This window comes from Heloderma suspectum, chromosome 5, assembly GCF_057233095.1.
Source record: "Heloderma suspectum isolate Gila_16-S chromosome 5, 16-S_ref, whole genome shotgun sequence".
Lineage (NCBI taxonomy): Eukaryota > Metazoa > Chordata > Lepidosauria > Squamata > Helodermatidae > Heloderma > Heloderma suspectum.
The window spans coordinates 2,138,104-2,151,985 of record NC_139462.1 but is presented as its reverse complement, the minus strand read 5'-3'; the positions used below and the strand labels follow the sequence as shown (position 1 = coordinate 2,151,985).

General features: G+C 56.3%; 1 protein-coding gene across 4 annotated transcripts in view; it reads right to left on the bottom strand.

The window, feature by feature from the left end:
- The window catches only part of RTKN (rhotekin), a 45,945-nt gene that overhangs the window by 19,990 nt on the left and 12,073 nt on the right, over positions 1-13,882 (bottom strand). The window contains exons 1-2 of one of the 4 annotated variants that reach the window (XM_084855178.1): positions 8,902-8,997; positions 8,107-8,439 (exon numbers count right to left, since the gene is read on the bottom strand). The exons of 1 other annotated variant lie outside the window; for it this stretch is intronic. In XM_084855178.1, coding sequence (XP_084711304.1) covers positions 8,107-8,211 — 105 coding nt within the window. In that variant the 5' untranslated portion in view covers positions 8,212-8,439; positions 8,902-8,997. Of the gene's footprint in view, positions 1-5,090; positions 5,346-8,106; positions 8,440-8,901; positions 8,998-13,882 lie in introns of those variants that run through there. 2 more of the 4 variants (XM_084855177.1, XM_084855179.1) reach the window with 2 other exon arrangements.

Genomic DNA, 13,882 nt, shown 5'->3' with positions numbered 1-13,882 from the left:
GTACATGGAGTAAGAACCTAGATGCCCTGGGGAGTGACACAGAATGGCTCGGAACAGCATTGGTGGCAGTGTGCATGTGTGTCACATATAAGAACCCCCCGCCCTGGTCTACTCACAGGAATGGCGTGTGTGTGTGTGTAGCTCAGCTTCAACAGCAGCTGAGTCCTTTGGGAGACAAGCAGGTCTTATTCTGAGTCATGGCTAAGCCACTTGCTTTAGATGGCAGGTCTCAGGCAAAGTAAAGTTCAAAAGGAGAATGCCTTGAGCATGTGCAGAGGGCTCTCGCTCCATCATCCCTCTGGGATTAGGGGAAAGGTACTCCAGGCCATCTGCAGGGAAGGCCCCATTCTGCCAGGCAGGGGGGGAAGCTTTGCTGCCTCTGCTAACAGAAAAGAGTCCGGGGGTGGGGGCAAATTATGCCTGAGGGTGTTCAGAACTGGCTGAGGTCCTCCTCATCAGCTCATGTGGGTCAGGGATGCAGGAGCTCTTTCAGCCCAAGGGCCCAATTCAATTCTGGAGAAGACTGGGGAGGGGGGGAGGCATTCCAGTTGTGGGAGGGACCAAAGGCAAAAGGGGCGGGGGCAGAAATACCAGAAACACCAGCAGGGTTTAGCTTTAAGCTCTTCCCGCCAGTCACTAAGCCATGGGAGAGGCATTTCAGCCTTTAGAATGGGGGGGGGGCTGCACAAAAGCTGGGGTGGGGGCATGACCCCCGGGGAAGCCTGGAGGGCCAGATTTGGCCCCTGGCCCTGAGGTTTTGAGCCCCCGAGTTTTTGTGTTAAAACACCTGCACCCACTGCTCCATAAAGCTCAGAGGGTTCCCCCTAAAACCCCAAAAGGTCTGCATGACAAAAAAGGCAACACTTCCCTCAAAGTCCCATGGCACCCCACCCCAGGAGGACACTGGTCCCAGAGATGATTAGCTCCAGAACCCACCTCTAGGCATGGCCCCAGAACCTACTGTCAGAGGCCAGTTCTGGGACACACAAAGCACCAATCCCTTCTTTCGGAAAAGATCTCATTGGATCCTCCTCCCCAAGCAGCACAGCCAGCTGCCACACACGGGTTGAGGAGCTTCACAGCCCGGCAGCACCAGCATCCCCCGTCCGGCTGCATTCACCAACACTCGCCGCAGGGACTAGGGTGGATCCCCCTGCCTCGGAAGGGCACCTCGGGGGTGCCTGAGGGGGCAAGAAGCCAGCCTTAGGCCCCTCCTGATTCTGAGCGGGGAGGGGGTCAAGCAGGATGTTGCCCACTTTGGCCATCAGGAACGGGAAGCCTGAGTCAGCTGCATGGCTGGCGTGGCCACTCAGGTGGGAAATGGCACAGCCACCCTCAGGTGCCTGTTAAGGGGTTCCGGCACAGATCCCCCAATGGGGCATTCACATCACCAACAGCTCTCCTTCTTCAAATACATGAAATTATGCAAAAGAGCATGTGCTGAGTGACCCCCCCATGTTAACACAAGCAGCCATCCGGGGATTAGGAAGAAAAGCTTGGGGGCAGAGGCTGCAGCCCCTTCATGGATCACTGCCTTGTTGTGGCGAAGGGGCTTGCGTAACTCAGTGAAGCCATAAGCTATGCCGTGCAGGGCCACCCAAGACGGACAGGTCATGGCAAAGAGTTCTGACAAAATGTGGTCCACTGGAGAAGGAAATGGCAACCCACTCCAGTATTCTTGCCAAGAAAACCCCATGGAACGTATCACAAGGCTAAAAGAGATGACGCCGGAAGATGAGCCCCTCAGGTCGGAAGGTGTCCAATATGCTACTGGGGAAGAGCAGAGGGTATTTCCAAGTAGCGCCAGAAAGAGTGAAGCGGCTGGGCCAAACCCGAAAGGACACTCAGCTGTGGATGTGTCTGGTGGTGAAAAGAAAATCCGATGCTGTAAAGAACAATATTGTTTAGGAACCTGGAATGTCAGATCAATGAATCAAGGTAAGCTGGAGGTGGTCAAACATGAGATGGCAAGATTGAACATCGACATCTTGGGAATCAGCGAACTCAAATGGACAGGCATGGGCGAATTTAATTCAGGTGACCATCATATCTACTATTGTGGGCAAGAATCCCTTCGAAGAAATGGAGTAGCACTCATAGTCAACAAAAGGGTGGGAAAAGCAGTACTGGGGTACAATCTTAAAAATGATAGAATGATCTCAGTACGAATCCAAGGCAAACCATTCAACATCACAGTAATTCAAGTCTATGCCCCAACCACTGAGGCCGAAGAAGCTGAGGTTGATCGGTTCTATGAAGACCTACAACGCCTTCTAGAACTAACACCAAAAAAAGATGTCCTCTTCATCATAGGGGATTGGAATGCTAAAGTAGGAAGTCAAGAAATCACCGGGATAACAGGCAGGCATGGCCTTGGTGTACAAAATGAAGCAGGACAAAAGCTAATAGAGTTTTGCCAAGAGAACACGCTGATCATAGCAAACACTCTTTTCCAACAGCACAAGAGGCAACTCTACACATGGACGTCACCAGATGGTCAATATCGAAATCAGATTGATTATGTCCTTTGCAGCCAAAGATGGAGAAGCTCCATACAGTCAGTAAAAACAAGACCTGGAGCTGACTGTGGCTCAGATCATGAGCTGCTTCTTGCAAAATTTCGGCTTAAATTGAAGAACGTCGGGCAAACCACTAAACCGTTCAGGTATGACCTAAATCATATCCCTGATGAATATACAGTGGAGGTGAGGAATAGATTTCAGGGATTAGACCTGATAGACAGAGTGCCTGAGGAACTATGGACGGAGGTCCGTAACATTGTTCAGGAGGCAGCAACAAAATCCATCCCAAAGAAAAAGAAATGCAAGAAAGCCAAGTGGCTGTCTGATGAGGCTTTACAAGTAGCTGAGGAAAGAAGGGAAGCGAAAAGCAAGGGAGAAAGGGGAAGATATATCCAACTGAATGCAGAGTTCCAGAGAATAGCAAGGAGAGACAAGAAGGCCTTCTTAAATGAACAATGCAAAGAAATCGAGGAAAACAACAGAATGGGAAAGACTAGAGATCTCTTCAAGAAAATGGGAGATCTCAAGGGAACGTTTTGTGCAAAGACGGGCATGATAAAGGACAAAGAAGGCAGGGACCTAACAGAAGCAGATGAGATTAAGAAGAGGTGGCAAGAATACACAGAAGAACTATACAGGAAAGATCTGAATGTCCCTGATAGCCATGATAGTGCGGTCACTGAACTTGAGCCGGACATCCTAGAGAGTGAAGTCAAGTGGGCCTTAGGAAGCATTAGTAACAACAAAGCTAGCGGAAATGACAGTATTCCAGCCGAGCTATTTAAAATCCTAAAAGATGATGCTGTTAAAGTGCTGCATTCAATATGCCAACAAATCTGGAACACTCAACAGTGGCCACAAGACTGGAAAAGGTCAGTTTACATTCCAATTCCAAAGAAGGGCAACGCCAAAGAGTGTTCAAACTACCGCACAATTGCGCTCATTTCACATGCCAGCAAGGTGATGCTCAAAATCCTACAAGCTAGGCTTCAGCAGTATGTGAACCGAGAACTACCGGAAGTACAAGCTGGGTTTAGAAGAGGCAGAGGAACTAGAGATCAAATCTCCAACATTCGCTGCATCATGGAGAAAGCAAGAGAATTCCAGAAAAACGTCTATTTCTGCTTCATTGACTACGCTAAAGCCTTTGATTGTGTGGATCACAACAAACTGTGGCAAATTCTTAAAGTGATGGGAGTACCAGACCACCTTACCTGTCTCCTGAGAAACCTGTACGAGGGTCAAGAAGCAACAGTAAGAACCAGACATGGAACAACCGATTGGTTCAAAATTGGGAAAGGAGTACGACAAGGCTACATATTGTCACCCTGCTTATTTAACTTATATGCAGAGCACATCATGAGAAATGCCGGGTTGGATGAATCAGAGGTCGGAATTAAGATTGCTGGGAGAATTATCAATAACCTCCGATATGCAGACGATACCACCCTAATGGCAGAAAGCGAAGAGGATCTAAAGAGCCTCTTGTTGAGGGTGAAAGAGGAGAGTGCAAAAGCTGGTTTGAAACTCAACATTAAAAAAACTAAGATCATGGCATCTGGCCCCATCACTTCCTGGCATATAGAAGGGGAAGAAATGGAAGCAGTGACAGATTTTACTTTCTTGGGCTCCAAGATCACCGCAGACGGTGACTGTAGCCATGAAATTAAAAGACGCTTGCTCCATGGGAGGAAAGCTATGGCCAACCTAGACAGCATAGTAAGAAGCAGAGACATCACCTTGCCGACAAAGGTCCGTCTAATCAAAGCTATGGTTTTCCCAGTAGTAATGTATGGCTGTGAGAGCTGGACTATAAGGAAGGCTGAGCGCCGAAGAATTGATGCTTTCCAACTGTGGTGCTGGAGAAGACTCTTACGAGTCCCCTGGACTGCAAGGAGGTCAGATCAGTCAATCCTAAAGGAAATCAACCCTGAGTGCTCATTGGAAGGACAGATACTGAAGCTGAAGCTCCAATATTTTGGCCACCTAATGCGAAGAGAAAACTCTCTGGAAAAGACCCTGATGCTGGGAAAGACCGTAGGCAAAAGGAGAAGGGGACGGCAGAGGATGAGATGGCTAGATAGCATCACCGATGCAATGAATATGAACTTGAGCACGCTCCGGGAGAGAGCGCAGGACAGGAAGGCCTGGCGTGCTATGGTCCATGGGGTCACGAAGAGTCGGACACGACTGAACAACAACAACAACGAAGAGGCTGCAGCTCCCTGGGGGCGCGGGAGCCCCGCCACCTCTTCCCAGTCACGCACAGCGAGCGGGGGGGCTCCTTTCAGGGTGGTGCGGCCGTGCGGGGAGGGCGCCGCGACTCCTTCTGGCCCGGAGGCCTTTGTCCCGGCCAAGGAGGCGCCGCCGCCCTCCGCCGCTCGCCCCTCCGCGACAGCCCCCCGTCCCGTCAGCAGAGGATGCGCCAGCATGGCCGGCGCCCGCGGGGCGAGGCAGCAAAACTCGGCGTTTCCCGAAGGCGGAGGAAGCTGCCCCGGAGCAGGCTCCGGGAGGCCCCGACGAACGCGAGGCCCCGGCGCGCCCGCCGCCCTTCCCGCGGGCGCTCACCTTGGCTGCCGCGCCGGGCTCCATGCTGCCGGCGCGGGCCCCAGCTCCCCGCGGCCCCGAGCCGGCCCAGCGGACGCCGCGGCCGGGCGAGGCGAGGAGCGGGCGACAGCTGAGCCAAAGGGGCGGGCCGGCGGCCGCATGGCGAGGCGAGGCGGCGCGGCCCGGGCAGGGGCTGCGCGGCGGCCGCTGAGGAAGCGCCGACAGCGCCGCCGGCTGAGGGCTGCTCGGCTGGGCGCGGTGCGCCCGGGACCTCCGGTCCCCGGGGCCGCCGGGGGAGGGTCGCGGCGGATCTGCCCTCCATCCTTTGGGGCCCCCGGGCTGACCTTATGGGCCGCAGGGGGGGCTCGGCTTGGGGGGCCGGGCAGGGGGGAGCTCGCGACGGACCCCCCCCCGGCCAATCAGCTTGTGGCACTTGCCGTTGCCTTGGCCTCCAGGAGCTTATGGCCGAGAAGCCGAGGCCTGGATGGTGCTTGCAGGACAGTCATGGATGGATGGGGGTGAGGTGGGCGCTCATCAGGCCCGTGAGTGTCTTTCCTGCACCGCCCCAGGATTCTGCACACTCAGCGCCAAAGCCTCCTTCCAGCGCCAGTGTGGAATAATAACAGTGCCTCTGCGCACAGGCAAAGTGCCACTCCTTCAGCACTGAGCAACTAAAGCCGTCCAAGAGCCTCTGGGGTGAGAGAGGCTCCCCGCACTGGGCGCGATGGCCAGTCCAGCCTCGGAGAGGAAGCGCAACAGAGGCGGGGGCGGGCGCCCCCCTGCCCTGTGCCTTCCCTGCCTCACTGCTCACCCCCACCACTTCCCCCCAACAGCCCCCCCTCAGCCGCAAGGGCCTTGGATTCAGACCAGCTGCCCCCCCCAGGCCAAGTCCAACCCCCCTGGACAAAAGCTGCAGCCCCAGCCCCACCCCGGCCTCCTCTGCAGAGCATCCCTTGGCCCCACTGAAGCTTCCCAGTGCAGAGAGAAGCAGGGGTCGCTCAGAAGCTGAGCACCCCCCCTTCTTGTCATGTTGGGGGTGTGTGTAGGGGGGGAGAATCCTGTTTCCCAGTCCCGGCCCTGGGTGCTCAGGTAGAAGCTGTGCTTGGCACAACAGCCACAGGCAGCATCAGGCAGGGCAGCCCCACCGAGACCAACGGGCCCTTCGCAAAAGCCCTGCTCCCACTCACGTCACTGGGCAGGCCTGCGCGGGAAAAGGCCTAGGGAACTGGGCCCCTTCGCCTGCCAGATCGGCTCTGCCCTGACTGGCATGCAGAGCCGACGGCCATTCTGCCCAGCTCCGCCTCAGGCTTGGGGCGGGAGTGGGAGGCTCTCCTCCCTGGGACATGCCAGTGAGCCTGGGTTCTCCTCCAGCAAGGGCCAACACTATGCTGGGGAGTCCTGGATGGGCCCACAGGGCAGGCCCTGCTGCCCTGAGGCAGGGAAAGGGCTCCCACCCTGGCTCTGTGAGGGCCACTCCAGGTTGCAAAGCCCCCCCCCCCCGGTACTTTCACTGTTCTGCGCATGATCCGCAACAGCCAGCAGGGACACAACTTGTCCACTTTTGCACAAGACCGGCGGGGGGGGGGGGGGAAGAGAGACTTCGAAGGTGCCCCACTTTGCTGCTGCCACCTCCTGCCCTGCCCCATGCAGCAGGCTTGTTCTCGGAAGGCACAGTTCCTGGGTTCCCAAACTTCACCAATCAGAAAGGGAGGCCTCCTCCAGATGTGCTGGCCCTGCACGCTGGCAGGGCCCACGGCCCCCTCCTTGAAGCCTGCGAGCAGTGCTGCTTCCTGGCTGGCCACCCAGCCCACTCCCTGGAGCACCTTGCCAGAGACAGCCCCGGCAAGCCAAGTCAGCCATAGCAGCTGTGGGCGGGAAACGGCGACCAAGCCCATCGTTCCATTGCGCAGGGAGGCCCTGCTCCCAACACCCACATTGTTGCGAGGACCACTTGCCAGCACTTCACAGGGCTCAGGCAGAAAGTCCTTCATTTTTTGCTTTGGCTAGTGAATTCTGGCAACCAAGTTGTTTCATAAGCATACTTCTGTGCATCAAACAGGATGAACTGTGGCAAACGTAAATCTTGAAACACACAAAGCTACCCCCAAACCACCATCTGGAGAGAGGCTGAACAGCAGCAACAGCCACCACTCCGAGGGGACCTACAGTACAGGCACGGGATGCCCCAAAGCGCCAAGAACACAGAGCAGCCCGAAATGCAATGTCTGGGACGCACTCACAAGCGCCAAGCCAAAGCATGCTGGATGCCTCCAAAGGCGCGGGCGGTCTCTGTCTAGGGCTGACCCACCACACAACAGAGCAAGCGCCTGGGGGAAGTGCCGAAGAATCTGCGCCTAACCCAAGAGGTGCGCCCAGACTACTCTGCAGCCTCCCTGCGGGATGTGTGTGCACGGCTGGCGCTGTATAAATATGTAGTAGCAACGGCAAGAAGGACAAAGGCAGGACAGGGTCCCTGGATCGCTTCTGCCCCCGGTGCCACGCTGCAAGGTGTCCCGGGGCACGCCTCTTGGAACAAAGTTCCAAGGCAAGGCTGCTTGGGATGGCTGAATGCCTTGTACCAGCCCCAGCTCTCCACCTTTCCACTTAAGGCTTCCTCCCTCATCCACCTCTTGGCACCACGATGCCCATTAGGAGTCACCAAAAAGTTCAAGCAAACATTCAGGAGATCCAGAGTAATACAGAAATACATTCACTGTTACTCAGCCAAGTTAGCCTGCTGCAGGAGAATGCAAGCTTTTGAGGTTCACAGGACTCTCAAGCATGGTTAAAGTTGTGGCTGGATGAAGAGTTCTGTAAAATGTGGGAGTTGGCGCAACTTTGCAGTATCTAAGGGGAACCAAAGCTATAATGGCATTTCTTTTCTAACTATCTTTGGACAACACACGCTATACTCACACCAGTCTGCAACACGCACACAGTCTGCATACCTTTGGAGCCCCATCCCCGCCACTCCCTGGGTGCGCTAGACAGCAACGTGCTGCCTGGCAGGCTGCCAGGCACTGCGCAGGTGCATTACCTCCAGGCTGAGCGCGATCTGCCGGATGTAGAGCATGTTCAGGTCCTCCAGGATGTGCAGCTTGTCCTGCATCTTCGTGAAGCACCCCCTCCCCGATGTCTCCATGTGCTGGTGGGGGGCTGTGTGTGCAGCTACTGCCCCAGGAGGGCCTCGCCAGGGGCCCCCTGCAAGGCCCCCGTCTGGAGTCAACTCCGGCGCCTTCTGGGGCCAGGAAGCCAAGTGAGCACCCAGAGAGGTGGAGAGGAGGGGGGCCCGGCGGGGCAGGGTGGGCTTGCTGTGTGGCGCCCCTGGCTGTGCCGCTCTCTGTCAGCAGATTCCGCACCCCCGGCCCAGCTGCGGAGAGAATAGGCCCTTTCTTTCATGCCAGCCCGGTGCCTCAAACTCCCACCCGCAGAACAAGCAGCCACTGTGCCTGAAAGGGCAGGCCTGGCTGCGGAGGCAGAGCGCGAGGCAGCACCCCGCGAGGCAGGGCAGGACCAGGCTCCTCTGCAGCCCGCACCAGGGGCCGCTCCAAGCCCTCTCCTGGCAACACACTCTCCAGCGGCAGATGGGGCGGCCTCCCTTCACCAGGAGGGGGGCTTCCCGGGCAGATGGAGGGGCCGGTGGGCAAGCAGACAGGGGCCAGCCCTGGCCGGCAACAGCCCGGTGCCCAGGTCTGTGCTCGGATCTCCAGCTCCCCGATGCCCTGGGCTGGCAGACGCTGCCCCCTGCTGCCCAGTGCCTGCCGGAGTCTCCGGGCTGCCTCTCCCAAGCTGAGTGCTCAGCAAAGCCAGGCCTGGCCGCGTCACCCCGCACCTTCCGCTCCCGAGAGCTCACTTGCCCCGTCCTTCCTGGCCCGTGGGCTCCAGTCCCAAGCCCCTTTCCCCATAGACAGGAAATCTGTCTGACTCCTCTCCCCTCCCCCAGCCCAGCATTCCTGTCCCAGCTCCTCTTACAAGGGCCGCCCCTCCAAGCTGGCCAACGCGCGCCTGGCCTCCGCTCCAGCAGCCGCCTTCAGACCCCGTCCCCTCCCACTAGCTGGGACGGGGAGGAAGGGGAGCGGCCAGCCCCTCATCCCAGACTCTGGCCTCAAGGGAAGAAGAGGGCAAGCCAATTTCACACACACGCATGCTCGCCCGCGGCAAGGGACAGTGCCCGTGACCCAAATGCCTTGAAAGCAGCTGAGTGCCCGATGCAAAGAGGCACACCCAGGCAGAGCACAGCACTGGACAGCCAGAGCCATGTAGAACAGGCCCTGCCTGGCCCAGCCCAGCAGGCCACAGGCAGGCTCCTGTGCCCTCCTCAGACCATGCCAGGGCTCTGACCCAGAGCTGGGCCTGCTTGACTGTGCCATGCAGCCCATCCCTCCTGCACAGTGTGCCCCAACGCACTGCTGGGCTGAAGCCCAGGCCACCCCATCATGGCATGCGCAGCACCCACCACCCAGGCTACGTGGACACTCCTGGCTGGGCTCTGGGCGAAAGGGGCTGCCCAGGGCCAGCCGGCACCCCCACCTCCAGGCCAAGTCCATGCTTCAGTGCTGCGTCATTCTGGGCTCTCCATGCCAGCCACTGCCACCCTCAGCCCCAGTCCGGCTGCCCAGTTCCCACGGACACATCCCAGTCTGCCTGCCTCGAGATGCGGAGGGGCAACTTGGACCTGAGCGTGCCCCAGCAGACTGCCAGTGCCCACAGGCCATGCGAAAGCCGGCACCGGGGGCCCTCTGCCAGTCCCAGGCCCTGCTAGCACAAGCCAGCCGACCCCCGCAGTGATGCAATTTTGCCTCTTGCCAGCTGCCACACCCGCCTCTGTCGTGTGTGCCACCCAAGGAGAAAAGCAAGTGCAGCCAGGTGCCCCCACCGCGCCTAGCATCTGGGATGGAGGGCGAGCAAAGCCCCTCCAGGTGGGCCGCTCAGGGGCCTCTCTCATCACTCCCCCCCCCGTTGCCTTCTGCCTGGAACAGTGGAGAGACCCAGCCCCACTGCCGCTGGACATTTGACTGTGCCTGGAGAAGTCTGTGCTTGAGGATGCTGCAGGAAGGATGCCTCAGGCATGGCCCTTCCTGGGCTGGCAAGCAGGGAGCCCCTTATGAAAGGAGCAGGGATGCTGAGCTCAACTCAAGCCCGCCCCAGTCGCCCCTCTGACTCAGAAGTCTTATCTTGTCCCACTAACTACAGAGAGAATGGCCAGTGGGGAATGAGATGAAATTGGCACATGCTCAGAGGCATTTTCTTGTGCTGTTATTACATGTGTCCCAAGGCTGAGCTGGACCTAGAAACAGGTTCAGGGGCTGAGCCCAGTTTAACCTGGCTCAAATGACAACCTGCCAGAAACATAGGAGGGGCTGCAGCCCCATGGCAGAGCCCCCGCTCTGCAGGCAGAAGTTTGCGCTTCAGTCCCGGCGGGCTGGGAAAGAGCCCTGCCTGAAGCCCTGGAGAGCTGCGGCTGCCAGCCAGTGTCGACGACGCTGGGCTAGGTGGGCAGGGGGTGGGTTGGTCTGGCTCAGTCGAAGGCCAGGCCAGACCACGTCCCTAACCAACCAGAAGGCGCAGAGATGAAATTGCCCCTTACTGCCCCCTGCTGCCTAGGCAGCGAAAAGCAGAGAAAACAAGGATCAAATCGAACCTGCTTTGCTGGGGGTTCACTCAGTTCCCCCACCCCAAGATTCAGTTCATTAAAAAAGCTTAGCATTAATATAGTACATTCAAGGTGTTGTTGTTTTTTAATGTAGACATTATTTTAGTAATTCTTAAACCAGCCTTAAGAGGAAGGCCAGTATTATGCAATATTACCAAAGAACATAAAAAGTGCCATGCTAATCAGACCAACGCCCTCTCTTGCCCAGCATTCTGTTCCCACTGTGGCCATTTTTCTTCCTCTAAGGGAAGCTCGGGGGGCAGCAACGAGGGACAGCGCCTTCTCAGTGGTGGCCCTCCATCTGTGGAATGAGCTCCCCAAGAGACCCACATGGCACCAACATTATTATCTTTTCGGCACCAGGTTAAGGCCTATCTCTTTTCCCAGGCATTTGGCAGCACTTGATGAGTTTTAATGGGTCCTGGATGTGACTTTAGTTATGACTGACAGTTCAAAGTTGTTCTAGTTATATGTTGTTTGTGGATATTGTCTGTGCTTTCATGTAAATAGCTTTAAAATTTTTATATTGTATTTGGTGTTTTAACTTCTGTAAACCACCCAGAGAGCTTTAGCTATGGGGCGGTATAGAAACAGTAGTAGTAGTAGTTTTTTTTTTTCAAATGCTCTCCTATCTGAAATAAGTGCTAGCACAACAGGGGACAAGCTGGACTAGATCCCCCTCTTCTCTCCAATGCACGCGAGGTTTGGGGTTTTTTCTTGAAGGAGCTGCATTTGTGTTTTAGATGGGGGAGCATTTAAAATGGCAGCTCCCTCCGCAGTCTGAAACAGCCCAGCCCAGTCCACTGTCTCATTCGGCTGCATCACGTTCAGGCCAGCCCAGCCTGGCGCTCCCTGGGACAATGCACAAAAGACTACTGTGGCACTGCTTTAGCCTGTGGGGCTCCCCCGGTGATCAACCTGGAACAACCAGGCACTTGCCCAAGATGACCAAAAACGATACCGATTATTTCAGTGTGTTCCATCTGCAAGGTCCCACCCAAGTATAGAAGAACACAGAACCCACCTTCCCTTCCCACCCTAGAATCTGTCAGACAAAGTGAGGCAGGCGGGAGCACCAGGGCCCACTGCCACTCACTCCTGGGGTTTTGAAGTGCAAAAGAGAGCACAGAGCCTTTGGGCATTTGCAGAATGCAAACCCAGGCAGCTTTCCTTCGCTGGGATTAAGACAGGGAAGACATCCATGGAGAGCAGCTTCACTTCTACAGGCATTCTTGGGCCCTGGGGGACCCACACCTTCTATGAAATTTGCCTCCATTGGGCAGTGTTACCATTTTTGTTCTGGCTCCTGTGCATTGAAGAGCTACACAAGAAGCAGAAACTGAAAAGATGCATCCCCACCCCCCACCCCTTAGCTTGAGCTTCAGTGACAGAAAAAGCAGCACCAGCTACCTTTTAAAGGAAAAGTATTCTATAATTTTTGCCGTATCCAGTGGTTTATCAAAACATTCAGAGTATAAACAAGCTATATACAAATTGTAGTCTTATTACAGCCTCCCCTCAGGCCACCTCAGCCCACCCAGCCCATTTCCATGTTCCACCGACAACTTCATTCAGGTTAAGCATCGCACATTCCACAAACTGCAATGATATCAAAGAGAATCCGAAAGCGAGGAGGAAGGAGAATGAATAAATACATGCGCGTGTGCAGTCCCCTAACGTATTGGTGTTGGGGGACTTCAACGTACATTCGGAGGCCATCCTCACGGGAGCACCTCGGGACTTCATGGAGACCCTGGCCTCCTGGGAGCTGCACCATATTCTAACTGGGCCCACCCACGTAGCCGGTCATGCACTAGACCTTGTGTTTGTTTCTGGAGAAGCGGGGAGTGATCTGGAAGTCGGGGGTATATCCACCACCTCCTTGTCATGGTCAGATCACTATCTGGTAACGTCGGACTTCTGGGTTCCACAACCCCTCCGGAGGGGTGGAGGACCCATTAAAATGGTCCGCCCCAGGCGTCTTATGGATCCAAATGGATTCCTGAACGCGCTTGGGGATTCTCTGGGGCACGCCAACGGCCACTCGGTCGAGACCCCGGTGGGTGGCTGGAATGCTGCAATCCCTGGGGCATTAGGTCAGGTGGCTCCGAAATACCCTCTCCCCTGAACAAGGCTCGGACTGCGCCATGGTTCAATCCGCGGTTGCGAGCTCTGAAACAGGAGGTGAGACGGCTAGAGCGCCGGTGGCGGAAATCTCGCTCCAAAGACGATCAGACACGGGCTAGCGCTGTATCTTCGGCCTATCACGTGGTGGTGAAGGCAGCAAAAAAGGAATATTATGCTGCCTCCACCGCGTCTGCAGAGTGCTGTCCCAGGAGGCTGTTCCAAGTGGTCCGGAGCCTGGTCCTGTGGCTCTGGAACCACTGGAGCATTCTAAGGCCTCCTGTGAGGCCTTGGCAAGGCACGATGCAGATAAAATTGATCAGATTAGGAGCGTTACTCCGCTCGCTGTGGATACAGTTAGTGAGCAAGAGGTGGCCTGTGGCAAACTGGTTTTGTGGGATCGGTTCCAGCTTCTTCCTTCTGATGAAGGGGACAAGGTGCTTTCATCTGTAAGGCCGACCACCTGCTTACTTGATCCTTGCCCATCTTGGCTCATTATGGGCTGCAGAGAGAGACTGGGTGGGGGGATCAGGGCGGTGATGAACACCCCCCTTGAGGAGGGAGTGATGCCATCAGCCCTCAAGGATGCAGTGATAAGACCGCTCTTGAAGAAGCCCTCCTTGGATCCCCAAGTTTTGAACAACTTTCGCCCAGTCTCAAATCTGCCATTTTGGGGCAAGGTGACTGAGCGGGTGGTGGCGATGCAGTTGAAGGCACACTTGGAAGAAACTGATTATCTAGACCCATTTCAGTCGGGCTTCAGGCTTGGGCATGGGACAGAAACGGCCTTGGTCGCTTTGGTGGATGATATGAGGAGGGCTCTGGATAGGGGTGAATGCTCCTTCCTTGTTCTCCTCGACCTCTCAGCGGCTTTCTCCTCGACCTCTCAGCTCCTGGACCGCCTGGAGGGGTTGGGCATTGGAGACACCGTATTGCGGTGGTTCCAGTCCTTCCTCTCCGGCAGGTACCAGAGGGTAGCACTGGGAGAGGAGGTTTCGGACCCATGGCCACTCACTTGTGGGGTGCCACAGGGTTC